At 41.8% G+C, this 26,890-nt stretch overlaps 1 protein-coding gene across 1 annotated transcript; it reads left to right on the top strand.

The window, feature by feature from the left end:
• Window positions 1-369: 369 nt before the first annotated feature.
• On the top strand, window positions 370-26,890 carry PON3 (paraoxonase 3). Its single transcript, XM_080936058.1, has 9 exons — window positions 370-494; window positions 2,107-2,177; window positions 9,124-9,179; window positions 14,546-14,711; window positions 18,651-18,777; window positions 22,131-22,331; window positions 23,381-23,462; window positions 23,687-23,815; window positions 26,387-26,890. Exons 1-9 carry the CDS (start codon window positions 421-423, stop codon window positions 26,543-26,545), a joined length of 1,065 nt encoding a protein of 354 aa, XP_080792184.1. The 5' UTR covers window positions 370-420; the 3' UTR covers window positions 26,546-26,890.

Raw genomic sequence — 26,890 nt, 5'->3', positions numbered from 1 at the left:
CAACTTTTGAGTTCAAACCAGAGCTGCCGGAGCTTGGCTGACCTTAGACTGAGCCTCTTGAGAACTGAATCCTAGGCAGAACTATGTTCTTGAACTACTTGCCTGAAGAGGCAGCCTTGGAATCTGTTCCTTAAAGTGGCCTTGAACCAGCGGCAATAAAGGGGGACTTGAATCAGAAGAGCAAAAGTTCCCTGAAACTGACAAGTGGCTCTGAGTCCTCCACATAGAGGTGACCTTGAGCCTTAGAGCAGGAGAAAGCAAAGCCCCCAAGACTGCCAGGAGAGGACAGCACACCTGCCAGGAGGTGCAGGCGGGCTGGGCTAAAGGGACTGATCAGTGGGCGGGACCACAGCGTCTGCGCCCCGGGAGCGCCCAGGCAGCGTCAGCAGTCTCTGGGTTTTCGCAAGGCACCCAGACACCATGGGGAAGCTAATGGCGCTGACCGTGCTGGGGGCCACTTTGGCCTTAATAGGGGAAAGGCTTCTGAATTTTAGGTAAGTGGACATCTCCATGCAGATGTCTTCAGCTCTCTTTCCTTTCTAGTCTAGTCTAGTCAAGGACGACCTGTTTCCAACTTGCTAGCGGGTGGAAGGGAACAGTTTTGGAAGCTCAGTTCTTAGTGAACTTCTCCCTGAGACTCGCCCATTGGGAAAGGGGACAGCTGTTTACCTTTCTAGACTGCCAGGGTAGGAAAGCCCACATTTGATTTCTGAAGGTTGGGTACCTTTTCCAGGTCTTTCCGCTACATTGCCCTTGCGAAATACTAAAGTCCTCTGGAAGTGCCGGATTTGGGGGAGGGAGCCAGACCAGCAGCTGGTTATTTATAAGTGACTCAGACACCGAAGGTGCTTACAGAACCCATGCCACTTTGGAAGATGAGCCAGGAAATAGGGAAGCGAGCTGAATCCCCCCCCCCCCCGCGGTTAGGGAACTAACTGGCTTGGGGGGTGATTGACATTTTAAAGTAGAAGATCCGGCAGGGGCAGCCATCCCGGAATTACTGTATTACTGTATCAAGCAAACTCAGTTTGAGCTGAAGAAACTTTATATGAATGTATGTATATATATATACACATACATATATATTGAACTTTATATATGTGTGTGTGTTATGCCTTACTGCTACGTGAGCCTAACGTCTTTGCTTGCAGTCCAGTTGTTTTTATTCCTTCTCTAAGGAGAGACTGGTCTCAGAGGTTTGCGGCTGCAATCTGTTCAGATGCTTGATGTCCGTTGGCAACGCTTTCTAGTCCAGCTTGAGAGCGCTCATTGACGTGCTTGTTCCCCAAACAACAAATGGCAGAATCATCAAGTAGCAAATTTGAGGGTGGGACATAGGCAAGCCGTGTCTGGGACAGCTAGGATGACCAACACCTGCTCCCACGCCAGAGTTACAACCCTATCCCTAAAGAGGAAGTTTTATACGTGATTGGAAGATAAATCTAACTTCAGTCTTCTTGAATTTAGTTCAATTAATATTTTAAATTCTACCTAGTGTTTAGAAGACTGTTTCGCTGCGAATTAAGAGTGCTGTGCTGCAAAGGATTTTGGCTAATGCCCTTAATAGTGGTCAGGTCCATAAAGCACACATTTCTAAGGGAAGTCAGCATACGCTTAGTCGAAATAAACTATGAGCAAAAATTAAGAGTTCAGCTCCTTGGAGTCCTTAAAGAAATTTGGACATCTTTTTTTCTCCTTACTGGAGGTAGAAGGTCAAAAGAAAACAAGAAAATATGAAAGTACAGATTCATAATAGGTAATATTTAAGAACATGATGTAATGCTGTTTTGTTCCTTTAAATTAAGAATATTGGTCCGTTCCGACTACCATTAAGTGGGGTCTTCTATTTCTTACGAAACTGTGCTCTATTCTTGCAGCAGTGACTGTGAAGTTAGAGTCTGTAAGCACAGTGCTCAGGTAAGACGTATTATGTAACTGTGAACCAGAAGTGTTGCCTCTGTGTTGTGGCATCTGGGAAGAGAAGCATCATTCTTTTTACAACAGCCAAGTGACTGAAAGACCTCCATGTCTGTTTGGACATTTACTTGGAATGAGGTGCTTTGACCTCCATGTTGACTTTTTCATGTGGATTTTTATCTTCTACAGAGAACGAGTTAGGACTTCTCGAGAAATAAATCCCATAGAACCACAGAACTGCCACCTGATTGAAGGACTCGGTGAGTACCTGGCAGGACCAAGAGGAGGCAGTGGAATTTCTTGGTCACTATTTGCCTGAGTCTACTAAACTTTTTTAATTCCGTATTACTTCTTGCTGTGGCTTAAACACACACACAGAGGACCTCTTTCAGAGTACCCCCATGTATAATCTCCATGGAGCTTCTACAGACCCTCCATCTAGGTGGTTTTTATCAGCCTGTCTCCTTAAGGCCATTTCTCCATCATCTGATGGATTTCACTTACTATTTCTCTGATAACTCCCTCTTCCTCCCTTCCTCCCCCCCCCCCATTTCTCTCTCTCTCTCTCTCTCTCTCTCTCTCTCTCTCTCTCTCTCTCTCTCTCTCTCTCTCTCGCTCTCTCTCCCCCTTCATCATTTTCTGGTAAGCACTTCTCAAATATATTCAGACTTTCAGCCTACATAGTTGTCTTTCAAAACTATTAATCTCAACTCTGCAGCCAGGCCTCTAGCCTCACAAACTAGGAGTATCCTCTCCCCATCCCTGGGAGACCAGCTTTGATTCTTTAGATTTAGACTCAACTGGCATCAGCCTCACACCCCTGACACCCCTGTGGCTCTTCAGCTCACCCAGGTTCTTCCAGCCTTCCCTACAGTGTAGTCCATCAGCCTCTTGAGGGCTTGGTTAAAAAAGCCGGAGGACGATTGGTTTCCTCTTTGTTCCTCTTGCTCCCACAGGAGACCAGTGGGCAGCAGTCTCTTCTGTGCCCACAGACCTCTTCTACTTGGCCCTGCAACCGTGTTTCCTTGGGCTGTAAGCCTCCAGTTTTACTGCTAGAAAAATAACATAACGATCCAGCCAGAGTCGGCTGTCCAAGGAATAGGAATGCACTCCATCTTTCTCGTCTTCACTAGGACCTTTCCTCCCCCGTGGTTGAACTCTGCACTCAGCCACAGGTTCCTCTCTCCTCCTCTTTCTCACAGCATGACGCAACTCAGTTCGATTCCACGCCTACCATGCAGTTTATTTCTGAGCTCATTTTCTCTTTCATTATCAGATTGTAAACTCTCCAGGCTCAAAGACTATCTATTGGTATGAGCTAAAACACCTTATTTCGTGATGTGAACTTGTGTTTGTTTTCCTTTTCTTGTTATAGGGACATTTTAAAGCAGCAGAAAAGTTGTCCCTTTGTTTGGGGGTTTCTATTTTTTTACTCCCTACTTTGTTTGTCTTTTCTTTTTGTTTATTAATTTTGATTTTTGAGATAGTTTCTAAAATATCTCAAACTGGTTCTGAACCCATTGCCTACCCCAAAATGAACTTGAGCTTTTCTTCCTATTGTCTTCTGTTCCTAAGTGCTGGGGTGCTCTGTGGCATCCAGTGTGTGTGTGTGTGTGTGTGTGTATGTGTGTATGTGTGTGTGTGTGTGTGTGTGTGTGTGTGTGGCAGGGATAGGACCCCCGGCTTAGGCTCTATCAACTGAGCTACACATGCAGTTCTGTTCCACGCATTCAGAAATGGTTTGTGCTGCCAGATAGAGACTGGGGAGAAGAAAACAATCCCCTGGGAACGTTGGTGTTTCAGAAACCAAGGTGTTAAAGGGATTCTGCCAGGAAGGCATGAACATACACATCTTATGTGGATTGCTGAGGTTAGCCGGCCCTTCGACCGCTGTTTGGGAAGGAGAGAGCATCAGAGGGAGCCTCACAAGGTATATTCAAAGAAACTGCAGCGGAACTCTGTGTTCCTGTCAAAACAGAGGCCTCGGGGCAGAAGTCACAGAACCTTCAGTATTTAAAAGGGTTACAAGGAATTGTCGGGAAGGTTATCTTCTGCTTGATTTTAAGACCCTTCCCCTAGGATCACAGCACAAGTCTTAACAGACAACAGACAATACTGACTCGGGTTTATTTTTTTAAATCAGTCTTATAAAAATTAGGCTCTCCGTTCAAGCCTCAATAAAGACCCAAAGATACTCATATTCTTTCTGTCTCTCCCTCCTTTCCTCCTTCTATCCCTCCCCCCTCTCTTTCTCTCCCTCCCTCTCTCTCCCTCCCTCTATCCCTTTCTTCCTTTCTTTCTCTCCCTCCCTTTCTCTCTCTCACATGGCAACAACAAACAAAAGCAAAAATATTTTTAAATGGATCAGACTTAATTTAACATAAAAATTAAGTCAACAGGACATTCACCCACTGTCTCACTCTCTAGAGCAGTGGCTCACAGTTTTCCTGACACTGCCGTCCTCCGACACAGTTCCTCATGTTACGGTTCCCCCATCATAAAATCATTTTCTTTGCTACTTCATAACTGTAATGTTGCTACTGGTGTGAATCGTAATGTAAATATTTTTGACAAGAGAGGTTTGCCACAGGGCTTGTGACCCACAGGTTGAGACCCACTAAAGAGTAACAGCCACGCTCACTGCGTGTGTATCTCTCAAAACACAAGCCTGCCACGCAGTTTAGGGAAATAATTACATTACAGGGTTCTTGATGTCCACTGCAATCCTCAAATTACATAAGTTAACTAAATTTGAGAAACCAAGGCTACAGTAAGCCATAGGTCAATGCCCTGATTACTTCGATAGTTTAATAGGCTTATACGAGATTTCAAAAAACAATAACATGGTGTGTTTTACATCTGTCACAAGTTTCTATTTTATCATTGAAGAACTGAATCTGTTAGAATGGGTGCAGCCCATTTGATTATAAAACAAACGCTGGCGATTGCGTAACACCGAAACAACAACTACAGTAAAACCACAACACCATGAAGTTTTCGTGTCAGAGGTGCGTGCCTCCAGGTGTGATGCTAACTCCTTCACAAACACCCGGTTCTAGCCTCACAGGTCTATAGGGCATGTATGGCTATCTGTGCTTGGAACGGAAGACTCCGGTTAAGTTAGTCGCCTGACGGTCCAGAGGTTCTCCTGGGTGAGGAACTGGGATAGTTGTCTTCTGTGCCTCTGTGGTCTCTGTAGTATAATGTGAACGTATAACGCCTTATCTCCTAACAGCACGTTTTATTATCGATGTTCCAGAAAAGTCTTACTGCAACAGAAGGTGCAGACAGCTAGGGTATTACTCAATGAAAACGGACCAGAAGAAGGTGACTAGATATTTAAATAGAGACAGCTCACAGTGCTCTCCCTGCTGCCGATGCCTGGGACTTCCTGTAGAATCCATGTAGTCAAAGGTGTGGGAGGGTGGAAATGCTGCAGTTGATGGAAGTGCAGCTGGTGCTGCTTTTACACCCTGGAGGGCAAAGCACCAGCTCCTGTGCACTTTGGTACAATAACGTGGTAGTGATGGTGGTGATGGTAGTGATGGTGGTGGTGGTGGTGATGGTGGTGATGGTGGTGGTGGTGATGGTGGTGGTGGTGGTGATGGTGGTGGTGGTGGTGGTGATGGTGGTGATGGTGGTGGTGATGGTGGTAGTGATGGTGGTGATGGTAGTGGTGGTGGTGGTGATGGTGGTGATGGTGGTGGTGGTGATGGTGGTGATGGTGGTGGGGGGGGTAAAAACCACAGGACGCATCATCACTCCACATTTGGGCAGGGTGATGCTGTTATGGGAACTGCGTAAAAATGGCATTTTTGGAAGAAAGTGAAACAAATCAGAGATCACACAACTCAAAATATCTTGTGTAAACATTAATGGAGATGCTAAACCACATGTGTTTTGTCATGACTATTATCCTCTAAGTTGAAAAGACTGTAAGTCAAAATTGCATTTCATTCTCCTAACTCACAGAGCACTCCCAGGTGGGCTGCTCAGAGCATCTCTGTAGAGACTCCGTCATTTTCCCTCAGCCCCTGTTGTCATGGCCCAGGCTCAAATGAGGACTGTGACAATCAGAGGTCAGAGTCAAGAGTAACGTTTCTCCGGAATGTGTTTCATTGTTGTGTCATTGGGAAGTTGAAATCTTTTCGTCAAGTCACTACAAACTGGGTATCTGCACTCAGATGTAACATCCGTATCATTTAATTCAAAGTTGAGACAAAGTTCAAATCGCTCCCGTGCTCACTTGTTAAGTTAAACAGCTTGCATCAGGATTGCTGCAATGAAAGGCTAGGTATTGTGTAGAATACGAAGATACAACATGGAATCAAACCAGAGCTTGTTCCCAGGAAACTTTCAGGTTAATAGCCAATTAACAGGCAAGACACAGAGCACTGTGAAAAATGGCATGTTGGAGTTACCCACAGGCAACAATATTTGCATAGAAAGTTGGACACTAAACCATGAAAGCTTGGATAAGCTGAAGCAGTGGCCTCAAGCCCAGTAGCCCATTAGGGATGAGAATGGTGTGAGGAAAGGTTAAACAAGGAAAGAGAGGGAGGCGTTTGTGTGTGTGTGTGTGTGTGTGTGTGTGTGTGTGTGTGTGTGTGTGTATGCAAATGAATAACTCTAGCTGAATTTAGCCACTCAAGGAAGCACCAATACTTAGCTAGAATGTATCCAGGAGGGCTGTATCAAAGAGAAGTGAGCCTGGGCCAAGATGTGAATGGATTTGGAACTACATGAAGGAGTATGAGATTCATACAGTTGCTCTAGCAAACCCTTGGAAGCATTTAGGTGGGGGTAATGATAGGGTCAACTTAGCAGTTTAGAAAGGCGTGAGCACAGACAATGGGTTGTGGAAGCAAGCTGTCCTATTAAGAACCAACTGTAGGGACCTGAGACTACATATATGACAAATAACTGAAGGCCTGGGGCATGAAAGAAAAGGGAGGGGGCAAAGATAGCTCCACACTCCCTGCTCTGGGAACCTGAGGATAGAGGTATCATTCCTTGTCATCGAAAGATGGAAAAGACAAAGGAAGGAAGGGTCCAGATTTGTTGGAAGCCTGTTAAAGACAAGAAGCCAGGTGGTGTGTTCAGCACAGGATGCCCGTAGGAGTCTGAACTTGCAAAGATCAGAGAATCAGGTGGGTGGTAACTGAGAGCGCAGGACAGGGCTGTTGCTCATTCTGCCTTGAGAAACAAGGTAAGAGCAGACGGACTTTATTCTATATTCAGAGCAGAGTGAGAGATAAAGGCAACAGAAAACCAAGAAAGGGTGATCAGAGAGGTGGGAAATATCAAAGAAGTAAACCAACCTGTGATGCTGAATATCTTTATTCCATGTGTGGGTTTTCCCAGAGTGTAATTCACTCCATATGGAAATAGCATCAAGATTTTCAAGCCATCTGAGCACCGTAGGTAAATCCTTATGAACCAAAATTCTTAGGGGATGGGAAACTCTAGTTGGTTATTGTTTTCACATTACTAGTTGGGAGATAGTTTCTCTCCAATCTCTGTTCTTCAGCACCTCTTGCTTGCCATTTTATTGGCTCGAATTTACACTTTCTTTGGCTTTGTTTCAATTTTCTCTTTCACATCCGCCCATATTCTCTCCCTGTTGCCTAGTGACAACCTAGTAATCCATTTCCCTAGGTATCCATTTCCCCTGGGTTCCAATTATTGTGGTTGTGTCACAGACACCCCGCACTTAGTGACACTGAACAGTAAGTTAGGACACAGTGACACACACCTTTAATTCTATCATTCAGGATGCTGAGGCAGGAGGGTCATGAATTCAAGGTCCTTCTGGGCTACCTAGGGAGAACCTGTCTCACAAAAGAAAGAAAGAAAGAAAGAAAGAAAGAAAGAAAGAAAGAAAGAAAGAAAGAAAGGAAGGAAGGAAGGAAGGAAGGAAGGAAGGAAAGAAGGAAGGAAGGAAGCAAAGAAGAAAGGAAGGAAAGAAAGAAAAAAAAGAAAGAAAGGAAGAAAGAAAAGAAAGAAAGGAAAGGAGAGAAAGAAAAGAAAGAAAGAAAGAAAGAAAGAAAAAAAATTCTAGTTAATTATTTATTTTTACACTATTGGCAGGGCTTAGTGAAGAATGTCCAATTGTTCCATTTGCACTAGCAAAAATGACTCAGAGGTTGGTAACCAGCCACCTTGGATCTCCTGGCTTTTCTCCCCATCTTTTACATTCCTTACATCCCTTGTTCTTTAGCTTTGAATATCCAGACTTCTATATCTTACTTCAGGGCACATCCTTAGGAGAACGGAGGAGGGAGAGAAAGGAGAAAGAGGAAGAGGACGGAAGAAGGAAGACAAGGGGGGAAGAGGTGGAGGAAGAGACTAGATGAGGGCAGCTCTGATTATGACATTTAGCCCCCAAAGTCACATGGCATTGTAAGACAATGCCCAGGCTTTAGGGGAGAGACTTCAGACCTTACTTCACTACGGAAGAGTGTGAAAAGTCACATCATCTGGTAGAGTGGCTGGGCTCTCATGTTTAGTTAGCCATATTAGCTAATCACCACCTCCAGAATCAGCCCCACTCTCATTTCTCTCCACTAGATACCATCCTCTGGCCCATCCTGCACACTCATTGTATATTTAGATAAAAGCTCAAGGCTCTTAAGAAGGAGGTGATCTGACCCAGGTCTTTGTAATGAAACTAGCTATTCTCCACAGCCTGTCCTAAACATAAGTATCACCGATTGGACACCTATCCAGTGGATTCTTAGTGTGATTGTACATGCTTAGGCCTGACAGGTTGCAGAATGAAGAACACTTGGCAGAGAGGTTTCTCGGGAAGCATCTCAGTGCTGACTAAACAGTCCCATTCAGTAAGTGAGGAAGAGTCTTTTTTGTGAGGAATAACACAGACTTTCTCAGTATATGCCCAGCAAGTTGTAATTTTAAAAGAATACAACAAGGATATGATTTTATTTTTATAGGGTAGTTTGCTTTGCACTTTTCTCCTGAAAATGAAATTTCAAGGAAGAATTTAATGCTTGTAGAGACAGATGTAAGTGTTCTAAGAGTAGTTACGCCCGTGGGATTTCTGAAAGTTATCATAATTTCCCCAATAAAAGGTTGAAACACTCAGTGTGTTTTCCAAAAGAACTCGAAAGTTTGGGCTGTTGAACTTCTTCTTTGAAGACTCCACTTATGCATCTTTGTGATTATTTTCTGTTTTGTGTTTTGCAGAGAATGGCTCTGAAGATATTGATATACTTCCTAGCGGGCTGGCTTTTATCTCCACCGTGAGTATTTGCCAACCACTCTGATGCTCACATCAATAGTGGTGTAGACAGTGCATTAAAGTCTCCAACTCGAGATGCCAGATGGACCCCTACATCTTCATCCCACCTCTGGGTATACCAGTCAACTACAAAAGCCAAACCACAATCTGGAGGGCTAATTAGAGCACCACAGGCTTGCCTAACTCTGGCTGCCTCATGTGGGCAGCTTCCTGTGGTCAGCCGCATGCTCGGTTAGGGTCTCCATAAATGTGTATTGATGTCCATTTGGCTCTCAGGCTGGGCTCCAGATCTGTCTTGTTGCTTCTCAGCTCCATCGCTGACTTACTGGGGGGTACTTCAGTGTCTGGCAGTCATCTCCCCCTCTAGCCAGTATTCTTGCCGTGCCTACTTACGTGTGCAGTTCTGTAAATGTTAATGAGTTTAAAAATCAATAGGTGGACTCTCATCTATTCCTTCAATGTGTTTCCGTGAGTAGAGAAGAAATGTATTTTGCTCTCTATATCTCCTTGACAACTTTTAGATAACCAGGACTTTATGCTTGGGAACAAAAATAATCAGAGAAAGAAAGGAAGGAAGGAAGGAAGGAAGGAAGGAAGGAAGGAAGGAAGGAAGGAATCTATTTATTACATATTGAAGGTTTGCATGCATCTATCAATGAAGTCAATAGCTCATTGGGATAGGGTCTGGGATTTACTGTTTTTTTTGTTTTTTTTGTTTTGTTTTTTTTTTTTTTTTTTTTTTTTGTGGTGTTTGTTAAAGATTGAAACCAGAGGTTTGTGCATATCAGGAACCCAACCACCTCACTAAGTCCAGAGCTTGGAAACCAGGATTTTGAAAAAATGGATTTATCACACCATCGGTGTGAATTTTGTTGCTGTTGTTGCTAGAATTGCATGTGAAATATTCCATTTTTTTTCCACACCAATAACTTACATGAATTTTAAGTCTAAACATTTTTTGGCTCAAAGAAAGACATCCTATGAGTACCATGTATCTGAATTTGCAGGTTCTTAAGTATTTGCAGTGTTGTGTAGAGGTCTCCATTGAATCTTAACTACTGTGAGGCAAGCTTGTCTTTCTTTACTTTTCCTTCAAACTCGAAGATAAAACAGAACTGTCTGGAAAAGTCTCTTTTAGCTTGACCTCAATTTTCTATTGTCAAGTTTGATTTTTCTGGGCTATGCCAAGCAGACCTGTAAACTCGATTATTCTGTATAGTTAGGAGATGCCACTGCTGTTAGGAAATATTTGTTGTTTCTACTCTGTGCTTTCCCCTGGAAGCAGAGATTCTAAGTCATTGATAAACAAGAAGAAGACATTATCACCCCAAGCACCCTGTGAGAGCTGTCTGCATGCCAGCTCTTTTCAAACCGCTGTAAACTGGTAACTCCTGCTTGGGTCTTAGGACCATGCTCTTTGCTCTGTTTCTAATCTTTCTGCATCCATTATCTTGTTCTTCCTGGCCTCTCCTATGACCTACTTGCCTCTCATGACAATGTTTAGAAACTGCAGATTCAGAAAGGGATTCTACAGAGATCAAAGTGACATAGAGGGTATTCTCAACCCCTTGTCTTGGACCTTGGCATGCTTCCTGCCCACAGGGTTGCTCCCATTCTTCCGCTTTGCCAGTTTAGCTCCTAGTTCTTAGTGAGGCCTCCCTGTGAAGGTACTCAGATTCCTCAGCAAGCCTTCCCTGGTTCTGTTGTTGGATACGGGTGGGCTATCTATCCTAGGCACTACCCTATCCTCACATGTTCCTGTTGCAATGTCATACGACTTTAAGTTCATTGAATCGGGGACGTGGATGTCTTCATTCGTGCTCCAGGCACCCAGCCTAGTACTGAACATACAAAATCTGAGGATGAGTGAGGACTGTGGAAGGCTTCATGAATGTCCGCACATACCTGCAGTATACCGGGGGAAATCACACGCCTGTACTTCAAAGCACGAAGTCCAATGATGAGTGCTATGAATGTATTTGTGTGCAGTTATTGGCATCCAGTAGGATTGCTGTCTCCAATTCTAACCCAACAGAACGCCATGAACAGAAACCTAAATCTTCTTGAGAACTATTTCCTTAGCACTCTCAATCCAATGCCTTACGCTTGCTTCTTTCAAAACTTGTTTGTTTAGAACTTCCAGTTTTGTTATTTGATGACAGTGCCCTCCCTCATCTGGCTCCATGACACCACAGGACTTGTAGATATGCTGCCTTCACACACATACACACGTGCAAACACACACACACACACACACACACACAGAGAGAGAGAGAGAGAGAGAGAGAGAGAGAGAGAGAGAGAGAGAGAGAGAGAGCGCCTAATGGTATGTATGTCTTAAGACAGCGTGTCCCTATTTATGGAACAGCAGAAGAGCTGAACAATAAATGATCCAGGCAAATAGCTTGTTATCTACCATTTCCTCCTTTGGCATTGCTATTATTTGATTCAAACACCTTCCGGACCAATTAGCTGTAGAGAGGAACCGGCCCAATGGAACAGTGATACTCTTAACTGAGAAGAATAAATATCCACCAGAGGAAGGATCTGAAGGGACGTGTTTGACTGGTTTTAGACAAGTCTACTTGAAGCTGACCTTAGGAGGAAATGAGGAAGGTAGGCGACAGTACAAGAAAAGTTCTGGACAAACATGGGTATGTGATGGCCACTGGGGGACGTAAAACAGCTGAAGCTTTGTGAATGAAAGAGCACGGGGAGGAAAGGGGTTTAAGGACAGACCAAAGAAAAACCCAAGAGGTAGAAATAGAGACAGAAATTTCCTCCCAGACATCTGCTTCTGATGTTTGGATATGAGAGAAGGAGACACACAACAATGTCCAAAGCCCCACAGCAGTAAATAAAGATCTGTCAATGAAGACACTCGGAGACCGTTGCCATGGCCTGTGGAGACTGTGTTTCCACAAAATACTAGAGGTAAAATGTGGATTCCAGAGAAAGGAGAGCTGGAGTAAATCAGGTAATAAGGTTGGGTGATATCCCTGAGAAATTTCAGATGAAACAAAAAAGATTAATACATATTCGAAGTAAGTAAGAAAGATGATTATTTTGAGGAATGAGAAACGAACAAAACTCCAGGCCACAGAAAAAGCCATTAATAAAAAATAGGGAACAGGGGATCAGAAAAAGAGGGGACAGGCTTAATAGAACTGTAGAGGGGTGTCTCATCCTCAAGAAAAGAGGGGGAAGAGAACTGATGGGTTAGTCACAGAAGGGAGTCAGAGGCAATTTATGTCAAAAGCCATGGTGTCTCTAGAGAGGAAGGAGGCAGACGATCATTGGAGTGAAGAAGAAAAGCACGTGGACTTAATGAGATGGAGCTACATGTGAGGAAAACTTAGGCTACATGTGGGAAAATAGAATGGAGTGTCTATGCCAGTGAACAAGAAATCCAGTGGTCTACGGTGACTTCCAAATGATGAAGGGATATACTAAGAGTTCTTCAAGGTGATTTTAGAAGCTCCCTCTTTCCTTCAGAGTCATCATAGTATGTGTGATGCTGTCTCCCAATAGTCTTTACTACAATATGTTGAGAATTTCATACAATTTATTTGGATCATATTCACTCCAACTCTTCTACCTAATTCTTCCTGGACCAATTTTCATATCAATAACCCTTCTCAATGTCCCATCTCTCTCCTCTCAATGGTGTAGCACAACCCACCAGGTAGTACTCCTAAAGAAAAAGAATAAAAACGCCCCCCTCAACTCCAGTTGTCTTGTGGACTGGGGGCAGATAGGGATAGAAACAGGTAGGATCAGGTGTAAAGTGGATAGAGAGAGGATGTCCTTCTTCTTAAGAGCTTAACCAGGCAAAGAAAGGGCAGAGAGAGCATCCACTAAAGAAACAAGCAGTGTGGCTTCTTCAGAGACATTTTTTACTCGGTGGGAACAGAATCTGGCCCAGAAACAAACCCTGAGAGGCAGGCCCTGCCCATCCTTCCTCCAGGTATGGTGAAGGGGGGAAATCAAAGAATGCCTGGGACTCTTCCCACGGCTTCAGAGACCTCCTTCCAATAGCACTGAGGTACAAGATTTGCAGGAGGAAGATTTCAGGTAAAACTTGAAGGCAGTTAAAGGAAGGGCTCAGCAGTAAGATCACTTAAGTCTTTGACAGAGTGCCTGGAACAGGGCTCAGTACCAGCACAGTAGCTCGCATCTCTCTGAAACGTCTGCTTCATGATACTTACACCCTCCTCCAATACCCAAGGCCATCAGACCCTGGCACATGGAACATATGCATACATGCATTCAACACTCACACACATAAGGCAAGAATGGGAACGTGTGAATGGGGATATGCAGAGATTACTAACCACCCAAAGTGAGGAGCAACGGGAGGGCCAGTTAAGTGTCTGTATTTATAAGGTTAAAAGCAGAAAGAGAACCGGTGGAGACAGTAAACTAGAAAGGAGAAAGTCTAGATAAGCCTTAGAGGGGGCAGGGGAGCTAGTCTATTTTGAGTTAAATCAGAGCAAGAGGGAAGAGATCTGAGCATCATGACTGTTTAGTTCTTGGATAGAATAAAGCAACCTACGGTTTGACACAGGGAACTGGGGTATGTTAAAAGTTCAATACCTTGTGGATGCCTATTGTTGATTGATAAACACATGGTCCTATGGGTAGAAACAGTTGCTGTCCAAAGTACTAGAATGTACTTTTCGTACTCCTTGGCGTAAAGGTTCAAGGTAGGAATTCCAGATGTTTCCTATAGGAACAGAGCAAATCAGAAACCTCTGTGATGCTGACACCTATGCTGACTCATAGCTAACACTGTTTATATATAATATATAGTTGTATATACATTACATATAATATATTGTTATATTATTACATATTACATATAATATATATGTATATTATATTATAGTAATAATATAGCTAGTAGAGGAATAAGATCAAAAGAATGAATTAAACCACACACTCCTTCTTTATGCTTTGGAAATGGAAACTATTAGGTATGAAAATTGGAAAGAATCATAGCCATCACAGGTTTTAGTTGCTTCACTTTACAGAACAGCACCTCAAGGCCTAGACAGACCAAAGGACTCTAAGAAAATAAGACGACTTGGTCTCTGACATTGAAATCTGTGCCTTAATTCTTTCTAAGACAAAAATGCTTCCTTGTCTCAAAGGTGGCCTTTTTCTGTATTCACAAAGAAAGAATGGCATTGCTGACTATGCCCTCCCCCAGAGCATTTGATGCCTGTAGCCGACAGAGTGAACAAGCCACCAAATCAAAAAGAAATGCAGAACCTGAAACACTTTTGTTTGTCCTTGAGATTTGTCTTCCATATGAAAACAGTGTTTAAATACGCATATGTATGTACACTGATTCTGTTTCTATAGGGATTAAAATACCCAGGGATGCCGACCTTTGCACCAGACAAACCAGGAAAAATCTTCCTGATGGATCTGAATGAGCAAAAGCCAAAGGCACAAGCACTGGAAATCAGTGATGGGTTTGACCAGGAGTCACTGAATCCCCATGGGATCAGCACTTTCATCGACAAAGGTACAACCCAAATGATTAACAGTAAGGGAAATTGCAAGGAAGAGATACCATAGATCCCCTACAGCTCAGCATTTAGGTTAAAGGTATAGGGCAGGTGCTATTCCACCAAAGAAATGTCAGGAGTATCTGCAAAATTTTTAAACTGTTTTAAACAGTGATCTAAAGAAAAAAGGCTAAACTGAAGCCCAGTGGTTTTCTTTCATCCACTTTTCTTCTTAGTTGACTTCCATAACCTGTTTAAATAAAAAAAAAAAAATGTGTAAAGGGAAGCCCTTTGAAAATAATAATATAATAGGGAAAATCATACCATAAGAGCAAAGAAGATAAATTGGAATCACAAAAACTAAAACCCCAGTTTTATCCTTAAAATATACTGCCAAGAACATGAAAAAAATGCTCAAAGAATGACAGATAGTATCTGTAAAATAATATATCCGACTGAGAGCTTGTACAAACTAGGTACACATGTGTTACAACTTGTCTTAATTACGGTACTATAACTGACAAGAGACACCATGACACAAGCAAGTTGGGGAAGAAAGGGATTATTTGACTTCTACCAAATAATAAAGTAAGTCAGATCAGGAACTCCAGCAAGGCAGGAATCTGGAGGCAGGAGCGAATCAAAGGCCACAGAGGAGTGCTGCTCATCCTGCTTTCTTGCAGAACTAGGACCATCAGCCCATGTGTGGCACTATCCACAATGGCTGAGCCCCCCTCCACCAATTACTAACTAAGAAAATGTCCAACAGTTAGATCACATGGAAGCATCATGACAGTGAGGATCCCTCCTATCCAGTGACTCTAGCTTGCTGCAAGTTGTCATTAAACTGTCCAGCATGTCCCTCAACATCCAAAAGACAAGTCAACCTATTTCAACACAGATTGGTATCTGAACAGAGATTTCTCCTATGAAATGCAAATGAAGTCAATACAGGTCACTTCATGTACACAAGGATGAGAATAGTAAAAGGGACATGAGACTTGGTACAGGGAAATAGGTAACAGTACCTATGCGCACATTGGTCTTCAAGCATAGATCGTAGTCTGAATCCTCAGCACCTACCTAAAAAGCCAAGTATGGCTGTTTAATTCCTGAAACTCCAACGTTGAGAGTAGGGACAAGTGGATCCTCAGAGTTCACCAATGAGCTAGTTTATAAAACAAAACAAAACAAAACAAAAACAAAACAAAACAGTGAGCTTCCAGGACAGAGAGGGACCTTGCCTCAAGGCAATAAGGCAGAAAATCATAGAGGAAGACATGAAGTGTCTTAATCTAACCTTCATACCTACTAATGTGCATGTACCACACATGTATACATTACTATTATTACTACCCCTACCACTACTACTATAACTACTACTACTACTACTACTACTACTACTACTACTACTACTACTACTACTACTACACACACACACACACACACACACACACACACACACACACACGAGACAAGTAATAACAAATATAAGCAAAGATGTGGAGAAATTGGGCTCCTTTGCTGGTGACATTGTGAGAGGTGCATCCCCTTTCAGAAACAGTCTGTCAATTCAGAACATGGTGCAACCATGTGACGCAGCAGTTTTGCTCTCTGGTATGTGATCAGCAGGACCGGCAGCATTTGTACACAGATACTCCTACATGGATGTTCATATCAGCCTTCCTCCTAGAGCTCGCATGCCCATTATCTGATGGGCATGCAACATAATTTACACAATAGAGCATCATTTGGCAATAGAAGGAATGATCGGGGGTACTGTGCTATGACACACATGCCCTTGGCAATGCTATGCCTCCTGGAGTAATCCAGTCACTGGGCAGAGGCTGGGAAGAAGGGGAAATGGAAAGGAACAATGGGGGATTTATATGGGGACTGATGCAAATATGCTGGAACTAGGTAGTGGTTATTACTGCCTAAGTCTATGAATATACTGAAACACACTAAATTTTACATTTTGCAAGACTGAATTTAATGGCATGTGACTCATATCTCAAGAAACTAACCCAGGAACAAACTTTCTATTATCCACTCTGAAAATAGCAATCTCCAATCTCCGGTACATTTTACTTATTTATAGCCCATAATTCCAAAATAATTTAAATGTAATATACTTGTGAATCCATTGAAAATATGGATGCCATTGTATCAATAAAAAGGGTATCTCCCTCGCCAGACATCCTTTGTTTCTACTTACTAGTTTTTACTCCTGCTTTCTTCTCTAAATATTCTCACTATGAAAATGCATGTGGCACATTCATTCCTGGGATCTGAGAGTCAAGAACAGTGACTGAAACAGAATAGGAACTGAGCAAACAGGTATTTGGAGAGCCAGTGACTATGGATGCTGTAGCATCAGACAGCTAACATCAACACATCATTTAATAAGATGGAGAAGCTGGAGTTGAGAGAAATGTGATACAGGGTTGATGTGTCTGAGGAAACGGCTGCTTTAGAGTTAGAAGTCAGGTGGTTTGATCTAGCCTGTATCTCTTGTTCGGTAAAACTAGGGAAATTCATTGTACTTAATCCCCTACAGCCACAGCTTCTTTGACCAACACATATTCTAAAAAGAGCGGAGGTAATAGAGTAGTCAGATCAACCTAGACTATTTCAAGGTATGAGATGTTGAGGTATCAGGAGCTGACACTCAAAGATGGGGTCAGCTTATGGACTAACTGCCAACCACATACTTAGGCTTCCAGACGTTGAATGTACTGTGATTGACAGCCTATTTTCTTTATTTATTCCTTTATTACCAGACTAATTCACCAGACCAAAATGTCACATGGAGAACTGTCAGGATAGAGTGAGCCTGTAGAACAAAAATTATCTTCATAAAGAATCTCTTTCTGCTATGGAAGGAAGAGCCAGTGGAGACCAAAGGCTGGACTAATCCAGGGCAGACTGGACACCTACCATACTACTTCCCACAAAAGTGTCTGCTTAGGACCTGAAATCCACCCCACATTCTGTTGTCAAATGCTGGGCCCTATAACACCGAAAGATCAGACTAAAGGAAAGATTCACCTGTGGGGAGAGTTTCCACCTAATTTGCATGAAATGGTTTAATGTGGCCAGGGGCCCTGAGTGTCAATTTTGTATGTCAGGCCTCAGACCTGCTTTGTTACGTGTGTAATAACTACACAGTGGAAGAAAATAGCAACAATAGATACAGAACAAATTCCACAGCGAGAGGACAGAACCAGACCAAGTCCCTCACAAACTTGCAAACAGATCGCTGGGGACATTCTTGAGGTTGGCAATGCCCGGAATCAGCCAGCTTGTTTTCTTTGGAGTGTTTGCTTTACACGTCCACTGAGTTCAGCAAATGCTGTTGCTCAGGAATTTCACTTGTTTTAGAAGTCCATTGGTGGCTGGGAAAGAGCCTAGTTTAAAGCATCTGCTTACCCCGAGATGTCTTGAACTTTTGTTGAAATGCAGACCTTTGTGACCACCCCTTCCCCCAATTTTCTCAGTGGAGATTATTGGCTCACTGAAAAGCCATCCAGGAAATGTTTGCCTACCACTGCACTTCTCTCTCCTCTTTAGAGAGGGTGTGTTAGTGAGGCTGTGGAGACCACTGCACAAACACCCATGCTCTGTACCATTGCTGGGTTGCCTACTATTGGAGTTTTAATTTCTTCAAAAACAGGAGCATCTAGCATTGGTGTTAATGACCTAACTGACTGACAGGCAAGGTCCATAAAAGCAACCTTTACAGAGTAGTACCTGCCTATATAGTTCCAATAACTCACAAAGGGAGCCTTGAAGTTCAAGATAAGCCTGGCAACATAGCAAGACCCCCATCTCGAGGCAAAACCAAAGCCTTGGTTTTTAAAGACGTCTCATAATGGTTGCAAGAAGCTCACTTAAATTTCTTGGAAATTATACCTTTCTTTGAAATCACACCTCTCCCTCTGCTTCCCATTTAGACAACACTGTGTATCTTTATGTCGTAAATCACCCACACATGGACTCCACCGTGGAGATATTTAAGTTTGAAGAACAACAGCGTTCTCTCATCCACCTGAAAACCATAAAACACGAACTTTTCCAGAGGTATGGAGTTCAAGCCCTGCTCGCTCCTATTTACCCTGCACCCCCACGCCTTGCTTTGTATGTTACAGCAGGAATTCTATAGCTTTTGTTTTGAAAGCAGTGTTTTTTTTTTTTTTTTCTCTCTAAAGCTTTCTAAAGCCTCCCGTGGTGAGACTGCCCAGCACCTCAGTAGAAATTGCTGTGTTGAGTATTGAATGTCTCTATATTTTCTAACTTTATGAAAGCTCTTTAATCCTATAAAGGTGAGCAATTAGATTCCCAGCTCCAATTCCAACCTCTTTGCCAAAGTAACTCAATACTGTGCTATCTTTAAATACCTGCTCCCTTTGCCAATCATTGTGGTAGGTTGTGTTCTTGGAGTCTTACCCACTGAGTGTTATAATCAACCTCCAGATGGATTATTTCTTTATATCCAATTCTTTAAATAAGAATTTGATAAAAAAATTAAATAAATAAAAACAACCTGTGGGAACTTAAAAAATTACCTTAAATGTGTTGACTGTGTGCCAAGCGCTATGTCAGAATACTTTATTTAACTTAACTTTCACATAGAGTTTAGTAACAAGCATAAATAAACTGAGTCTCATAGAAGTTGTGCGCCAGGCGGGTTGCCCGAGTCAGTTTGGATTGACGTACTCATCACATAAATCTGGGTCCACCAAAGCTGAGCTCTTAATTTGCAGTGATCAACATCATTCTTATTGAATTTGGAAAATTAATATTCTTTAGTAGATAGTCAATTTCGGGGTTTAAATGGTAAGAGATTCTCTCTCTCTCTCTCTCTCTCTCTCTCTCTCTCTCTCTCTCTCTCTCTCTTATGAAATAAGCATATTAGGAGGTTCTGAGGCCAGAGTGGATCCGAACTTCACAGGCTTTCTGGGGAACAGAAAGTAAAGAAAGGGGATTTTTTTTTTTTTGGAGTTGAATGACATCCTACAGAACTGTGAAGTAACTCCCAAGTCATCCAAATTTTACTTTTCTAAAATTTTATGTTAAATTTTAAGTTCTCCCCCACATACCTCAGAATGTGACCTTGCTTAGAAATACCTAATTAAAGATGAAGCCCTACTGGTCTAAGATGTATCTGTAATCCAGTAAGAAGGCAGATGAATATAGCAGAGTGCCGGACAATGGTGAATACCCCCCCAACCTTGGAGTGAGATCTCTACAGGTCACGGGGAGTTACCTGGATGTGGAAAAGCCACAAACAGACCTTTCCACAGAAACTTTACTGGGATGGTGGTTCAGCTAACTCTCCGATTCTGTTGAGCCCTATTAGAGTAATGTTTGTTGTTTCATCCTTACAGTTGATGGTACCTTACTATAACAGACCTAGGAAGCATACATGGAAGGGGTAGAGATGCCTTGTTAAGTCACCCATTACCAAGTGCAGTTGACACTGATTGAAATCAGAAAGTTACCTCAAAGAGGCAGCCAAAGCCTTGTTTCATAATGATCTGACCATGATAAGAGTCTATCCTGCAACCTCAGTTCTCCTAAGTCAGAGGTGCCCCAAGGGCCTTCTCACTCTTGCCCTGTCTACTTGTGCATGTGAGAGTCACGCCCAGTGCTATGACAAGTCCTGTGCTTTGACAGTGACAAGTCTGTAGAGGGAGGAAAGAGGTCATGGCTGTGAACTTCTGTGATGTGACCTGTGGGAACGGTCCCCAGAACTGGCTGCATTTGCTCCTACTTGACAGTGGAAAGGAGCTGGTGAGGCTGCAGGCTCTAAGAAGGAGCTTGATAGGGGCTGAAACACACACATTGAGCAACAAGTACAAAGGGCAAAAGAGAGCCTCTCGGGAGGAGGAAACTGTGAGGCAACTTAGTGCAGGGTGCCAGGCAAGACTTGAATGTGATTTATTCAAGGTCCTTTGGCGGAGGGGACACGTGGGCCAAGTCACAAAGGATTGGTAGGCTGGTAATAAGAGAAACTCCACTAAAGGGCTAGATGTTTTCTAATTCGTCCAAAGTTCTCTTTCCTAAAATTTTATTTGTTTAAAACAAAAACAAATAACAGAAAACCCATTGGGCACATGAGATGGCTTAGTGGGTATAGATGCTTACCAGCAAGCCTGACAGCCTGTGTTTGATCTCTGGGACACACAAGGTAGAAGGAAGAGAACAGACTCCTACGAGCTGTCCTCTGACCTCTGCTCAGGCACTGTTGCTATTGAATAGAGCTATTGAATGTGCACAGGCGCACATGTGTGCACGCTTGCATGTGCGTGCAAACATATACACACAAATACATAATAAATAAAAATCTTTCCTTTTAATTTTCAAGTCACATTTTCACACTTTATTTCCTAAAAATGGACGTGCATTCACAACATTAGTTGTGTTATGAAATCAAAGCTTTCTTAAAAGAAAGAACAGAAGAAAGAATATCATCCATTATCCTACTTGCTTAGAGAAAGGGTAAATGCCAAGACAGACTTGGTTAAGAGATGATGACAGGAAGGGATGCCTGTGACTCAGTTATATGGTTTTCTTTCATTTCCTCACTCAAGCTGCATGTGGACCTAGTGTCCTTGTTCTTTTAGGGTCCTAAAAGGACAGAATAGTACAGCCTCACAAAAAACAAAAAACAAAACAAAAAAAAATGGTTGCTATGAAAATACAATGGAGCACTCATTGGTTCTCAAGCTCTTTCATTAAGAAACCACACACAATGCCTTGGGAGATAGCACAGTCAGTAAAGTTCTTATCTTACAAGCATAAGGACTCACGTTTGATCCTCAGAACTCAAGTACAAAAGAATGGTTAGGCATGGTAGCACATGCTTGTAATCTCAGTGATGGGGAGGCAGAGATAGGTAAATCCTTAGGGCTTATGGGTCAACCAGCTTAGCCTACATGGGAAGTTCCAGGCCAACAAGAAGCCTCAAGAGTCAAGGTAGATGGGACTTGAGGATCTACACCTGAACTTGATCTCTTACCTGCTCTACCCCACACACACATATGAATATGCACACAAATACTTACAAAGAAACCACATCATTTTTTTTTGTCAAAACAAGTCATATGACAGTGCTTAGCTTTTTAAAATTAAACCTAATTCTAGAGGATCTAAAATAAAGATACTATATGTGTCATAGAAAACTATCATTGACATCTACAAGCCTAGAGGTTTTTAATATACATATTCATTTTTTTACTTAAAATCATAAATAGACAAAAGAAAATATGTGGAAGTAAAATCTGAACATTTTATGGGATTAGTTAATTCATCTTAATTAAAATCCACCATTTAAAAGTGATGAACATATTGATCTAGGTAGATATTAGTAGCTTTGTCAATAATCTAGATAATCAAATACCTAATGGGTTTTTTGCTCTTTTTCCTTCTAGTGTGAATGACATTGTGGTTCTTGGGCCAGAGCAGTTCTATGCTACAAGAGATCACTACTTTACCAGTCATTTCTTGATACTTCTGGAGATGATCTTGGATCCTCAGTGGACTTCTGTTCTTTTCTACAGCCCCAAAGAGGTCAAAGTAGTGGCCCAAGGGTTTAGTTCTGCCAATGGGATCACAGTCTCACTAGACCAGAAGTATGTTTTATTTTATTTTCTTTCCTTTTCCATGGTTACTTTGAAGAGTGCCTTACCTTAAAAGATCTAGTAGGTTCAAGTAGTCAGTATGTGTGTGGAGGCCTCAGGTGTTCCCATAGTTCATACTAAATGTGTGATCTTAAAAGGTCTTTGTTTTCTTGAATTTCAAGTCCCCTCTAGTAGAAAGAGAACGACCCAAAAATATGGCCCTTGTTCCAAATCTTACATAACTGAATATACTCCTTACCAACATTCTTTCTAAAAGCAGGATTATTAAATATCACTACAAGTTATTTAACCACACGAATAAAGTCAGGCTAACAAAGCTCTTATCAGAGAGAGGAACCTGCCTTAGGCATGTGATAGTATTATGATTATCCAATGACTGTTTTTAAGAAAGCATGAAATTTTAAAAGCAAACATCCCTGGCAGATGAGTAAGAAGTAAAGACTTTCAGAACAGAGATATGATATAAATAACAACATTTAGATCTGAGATTATGAGCAGAGATGATCCTTGTAGAATATGCCCTTTGGTTGGATGTAGTGGTGCATGTCTTTAATGCCAGAACATAGGAGGCAGAGACAGGACAATACTTGTGATTTTTGAGGCCATACAGTCAGTTCCAGGACAGCCAAAGCTACAGTGGGACCACTCTGAAAACAAAACAAAACAACTACAGAAAAGGAATTGCCTGTAAGTATTCTTTGTAACAACATGAATGTGATTGAGCTCTGTGACCACCTTATAGTTTTCCCAAGTAAATGCTTGGAAGTGTGAACTCTATCCTTGGAGGGATGCTCTTTCCTCATTCTCCTCAGCCATTACATTGAGCCTGTATGTCTTCTGCAATACTAGTCTTCACTTACGGTCACATTTCACATCAAAAGCTTGTAGAACCTCTCAATAATATTAAAAATACTACTCTGTTATCTATTTTATAGTGTTGTAGGAAAAAAATCACAGTGGTTCTTCAAGCTAGTGTGAATTTTAATATAAGACATAGTGTCGTATTTTACTACTACTTGCTTAAGTGTGTTACGTTACAGGTATGTCTATGTAGCTGATGTAACAGCTAAGAACATTCACATAATGAAAAAACAAGATAATTGGGATTTAACTCCAGTGAAGGTAAGAGTACCCCAGCCAACCCACACAAAAAAATGTCCCATACATTAGCCTCATACTTGACTCAGGGATGCTTTTAAGGATGCACATCAACTTATACTTTTAGAGGGCAATCAAAAAGGCCCTAGGAATAATACTAGTGTCCAGTGCTGGGGAGAGCTGGCCTGAGACAGGGAGGTAGAGAAGAACACTGAGATAATGTCCTTACTACATTGTATTTGTTAAAGGTAATTCAGCTGGGCACCTTAGTGGATAATCTGACTGTTGATCCAGCCACGGGAGACATTTTGGCAGGATGCCATCCTAACCCCATGAAGCTTGTGATCTATAACCCTGAGGATCCTCCAGGGTCAGAAGTAAGTATTGATATCTTCTTGAACTAACATAGGAAGCTACCTGAGTGAAAACTTCACTAAGGTGATGTTGAGGGCATTCACGTGGGTCACATTTGTATTCCCAAACAGAACGAAATCTTTATGTAAAAATGTAGATATATTAGCAGCTTAGAGAGAGAAGGAGCTCCTATTCTTTTTGAGTCACCAGGGTCCAATATACTATCATTGCCAGTTAGCAGCTCCTAACTTCACTGGGGCTTTCCGTGCTAATGAGGAAAGGTGACCTCGACAATTCATATTGATGTAGATTGGTCCTACTGTATTTCAGGTTAGCTCTTAGAAGCTCCTGCAGAGACTCAGAGAGGAACAAGTGTACAGAACCCTCATCAGGTGTTGGGTACAAGCCTGCACAAAGGGTATAAATGATTACAGTCCCTGGAGCGATGGATTTTTTATCTCAAATTCTAATATATGATAGTATTAAAGATTGTTAAATTTTAAAGTATATCTTCTAAAGTGAAAAGCATTCAATTAAACCAATTGTGTAAGATACTGAATTAAATATGTTGTTGAGTTTAATAATAATCATGATGATTTAGGTAGTTTCATTGAATTTTGCTGCTACTACAAATTCTTTCACAAATACTTGGAAAGACTTATGACTGACAATTACATTTTGCTGGATATTCTTTTAATGCTTGTACATTATCAGAAAATAAACACACATAAGCTAGTTAGGTGGTATAGCATTTGCCACACAAGCCTTAGGACCTGAATTTGGTCCTGGGTCTCACCATGGAAGGAAAGAACCAAATGCTAAGAGTTTTCCTCTGACCTCCACAAGCGATGTGACATGTGTGTGCCTGTACCCCATGACCATATGTTCTTCAAAACACTCGTGCTTAGTAAAACTAATAGACTATAAAATAAAACTTTAAACAAACATTAAAAAAAAACATGCAAGGCTTCCATTCTTAGACAGGACAGACTGTAAATGAAGGTATAAATGTCAAGTTGTGTAAGACAACACAGCATAGTTAGATAAAGAAGGTTAAGATTTATGTGCAGAGGTAGGGCAGGTCCTGGGTTAGAAAAGAAGGCATGGTTTGAAGAACGGAGTGACCTGTTTGGCGAGTTGAGAAACTGAGATTTAAATCTCAGCCTGTTCATTCACTGAGGTGGGATCAGTTTTTTTCACACGGAGGGTGTGGCTGGTTTTAAATTCTTTTTCTTTGCAATTAACACATCAGTCATGAAATCTTTAAAAGATCATCACGAAATATTTAGGGCAATCATATTGTTGATATTTTAAGGTTGCAGTTTCCCAGTGATCTCTAGAAGAAATTACAAATAAGATCATCATAATGACAACATCAGTTGACATGCCAGTGAGGATGAGGAAAATGTCCCAAAGTCCTGTCCCTAAATGAAGAGCTACAGCCAATGAATGGCTGCTGAGGAAAAGAATCTATCCCCACCTCCCAGATATAAACCTTCTTATAGGTTTTCAACCCCAAGTGCTCAGCCCTACACACATGAACATTAGTACCATTAGTCTCAGGAGGGTAATTGTGGGTATATAAATGTAATAATTAAAGAAGAAGAGACTGTGGATTTGAGAGGGACTGAGAAATATGAGAACAGTTGGGTTGGGGAGAGTATGGGTAAAATGATATAAATACAATATTCACTTATGAAATTTTTGAAAAATTAAACAACACATAATAATAAGTTTCAGTACAGTAGACCAATTTATTCCATATACTACTTACTCAACCACAGTGACTGACCCTTCTCTATTCATCAGGGTCTTGTGCTTCCTGGACGAGACCCAAGCTTCAAAGTTGTTACGTAACAAACTCAAAACAAAGTCATTGGAGCTTTAAAAAATTGAATGGAAAAATAAAAAACAATCCTAAGCTTCATTTTGTTGCAAGAGATCAATACACGTAGCTGGTGTTTCCGTGACTGGTTGTTTTCCTTTGATTCCTATCTTTGTCATCCCCCACCCCACACCCACACTGTGAACTTCATCCAGATTACCTGGAAAACTGAGAGATTATGAGCTTACTGATTAGCAAAGCTGGGTGTGCTAAACTTAGGAATCAATACCAGCCCTAGGCAGTGGTGCCTTCAAACTCAGTGCACTTTCTTGCTGTTTCCTAGCTGCATCTCAGATAAGGAGTGCTTCAGCAGGGAAGATGGCCACCCTCTTAACTATCAGGTTGGGCTTACTGAGTGTCTCTTAGTCAACTTGTCCTGGGATTCTCTGTCCATGCTATATGTTTGGTCAATGGCACACTCACAGATGGAAACTACTGGTAACTCAGGAGTTAGATAAGTTTCTTCTCTAGGGATGCCTGTGTTATCAAACTGCTGAAGGTCTGTATGGAGGAATTTTAATAATGTTAACAGCTAGTCCAGTTTAGTATATAGATGCTTTTAGGACATTAGCACTTTTCAGGTGATAATTCAGATTTTTAGCTAACTGGTTTCTGAAAATATTCATTGGTCCCAGAATTTGTGGGAAGGGAAATACCTCAAAAAAGATTTTCCTGTCCGGTGTACTAATGAGTGATCTTCTCTTGACAGGTTCTACGTATCCAGGATTCTTTGTCAGATAATCCCAGGGTGAGCACACTGTATGCTAACAACGGCTCCATGCTTCAGGCCAGCACCGTGGCATCTGTGTATCATAAGAAAATGCTCATAGGAACCATATTTCACAAAGCTCTCTACTGTGAACTCTAGATCTTTCTAAAACATATTTATATTTGACAAGAGTAAAATTGTAACTGTATGCTAAGTAGAACTGGTTATTATTTACAATTGACAGTGACAGTGTGCATGGCTTTTCTTAAAGTAAAGGAGTATCGAAACTCACACACACGAAATCAAAAGTCAAGTTATTGGCAAGGTAACCAGAAACCCAAGTGTTCTGCTTTGTTGAATATGCTCAACATTCTGTATATGCTGTGATGATTTAGGTTTCCCTTTCACTTAAATTTGTGCCTGTTGTTAACTGTTCATCAATATCCCCTCCTACAACTGTGATACTCTGAGGCTTCTACAGGCCGTAGTAGTAAAGAAGCTAAT

The sequence above is a fragment of the Micromys minutus genome, assembly GCF_963924665.1.
Source record: "Micromys minutus genome assembly, chromosome: 23".
NCBI lineage: Eukaryota > Metazoa > Chordata > Mammalia > Rodentia > Muridae > Micromys > Micromys minutus.
This window is presented reverse-complemented; position numbering and strand designations above follow the sequence as displayed.

What these genes read in the sequence shown, in the direction of transcription:
- PON3 (XM_080936058.1), top strand. Translation starts at nt 421, where the DNA reads ATGGGGAAGCTAATGGCGCTGACCGTGCTGGGGGCCACTTTGGCCTTA. An exon ending in GAAAGGCTTCTGAATTTTAG is followed by an intron (nt 495 to 2,106) that starts GTAAGTGGACAT and finishes TATCTTCTACAG; the next exon opens with AGAACGAGTTAGGACTTCTC. An exon ending in GGCTGGCTTTTATCTCCACC is followed by an intron (nt 9,180 to 14,545) that starts GTGAGTATTTGC and finishes CTGTTTCTATAG; the next exon opens with GGATTAAAATACCCAGGGAT.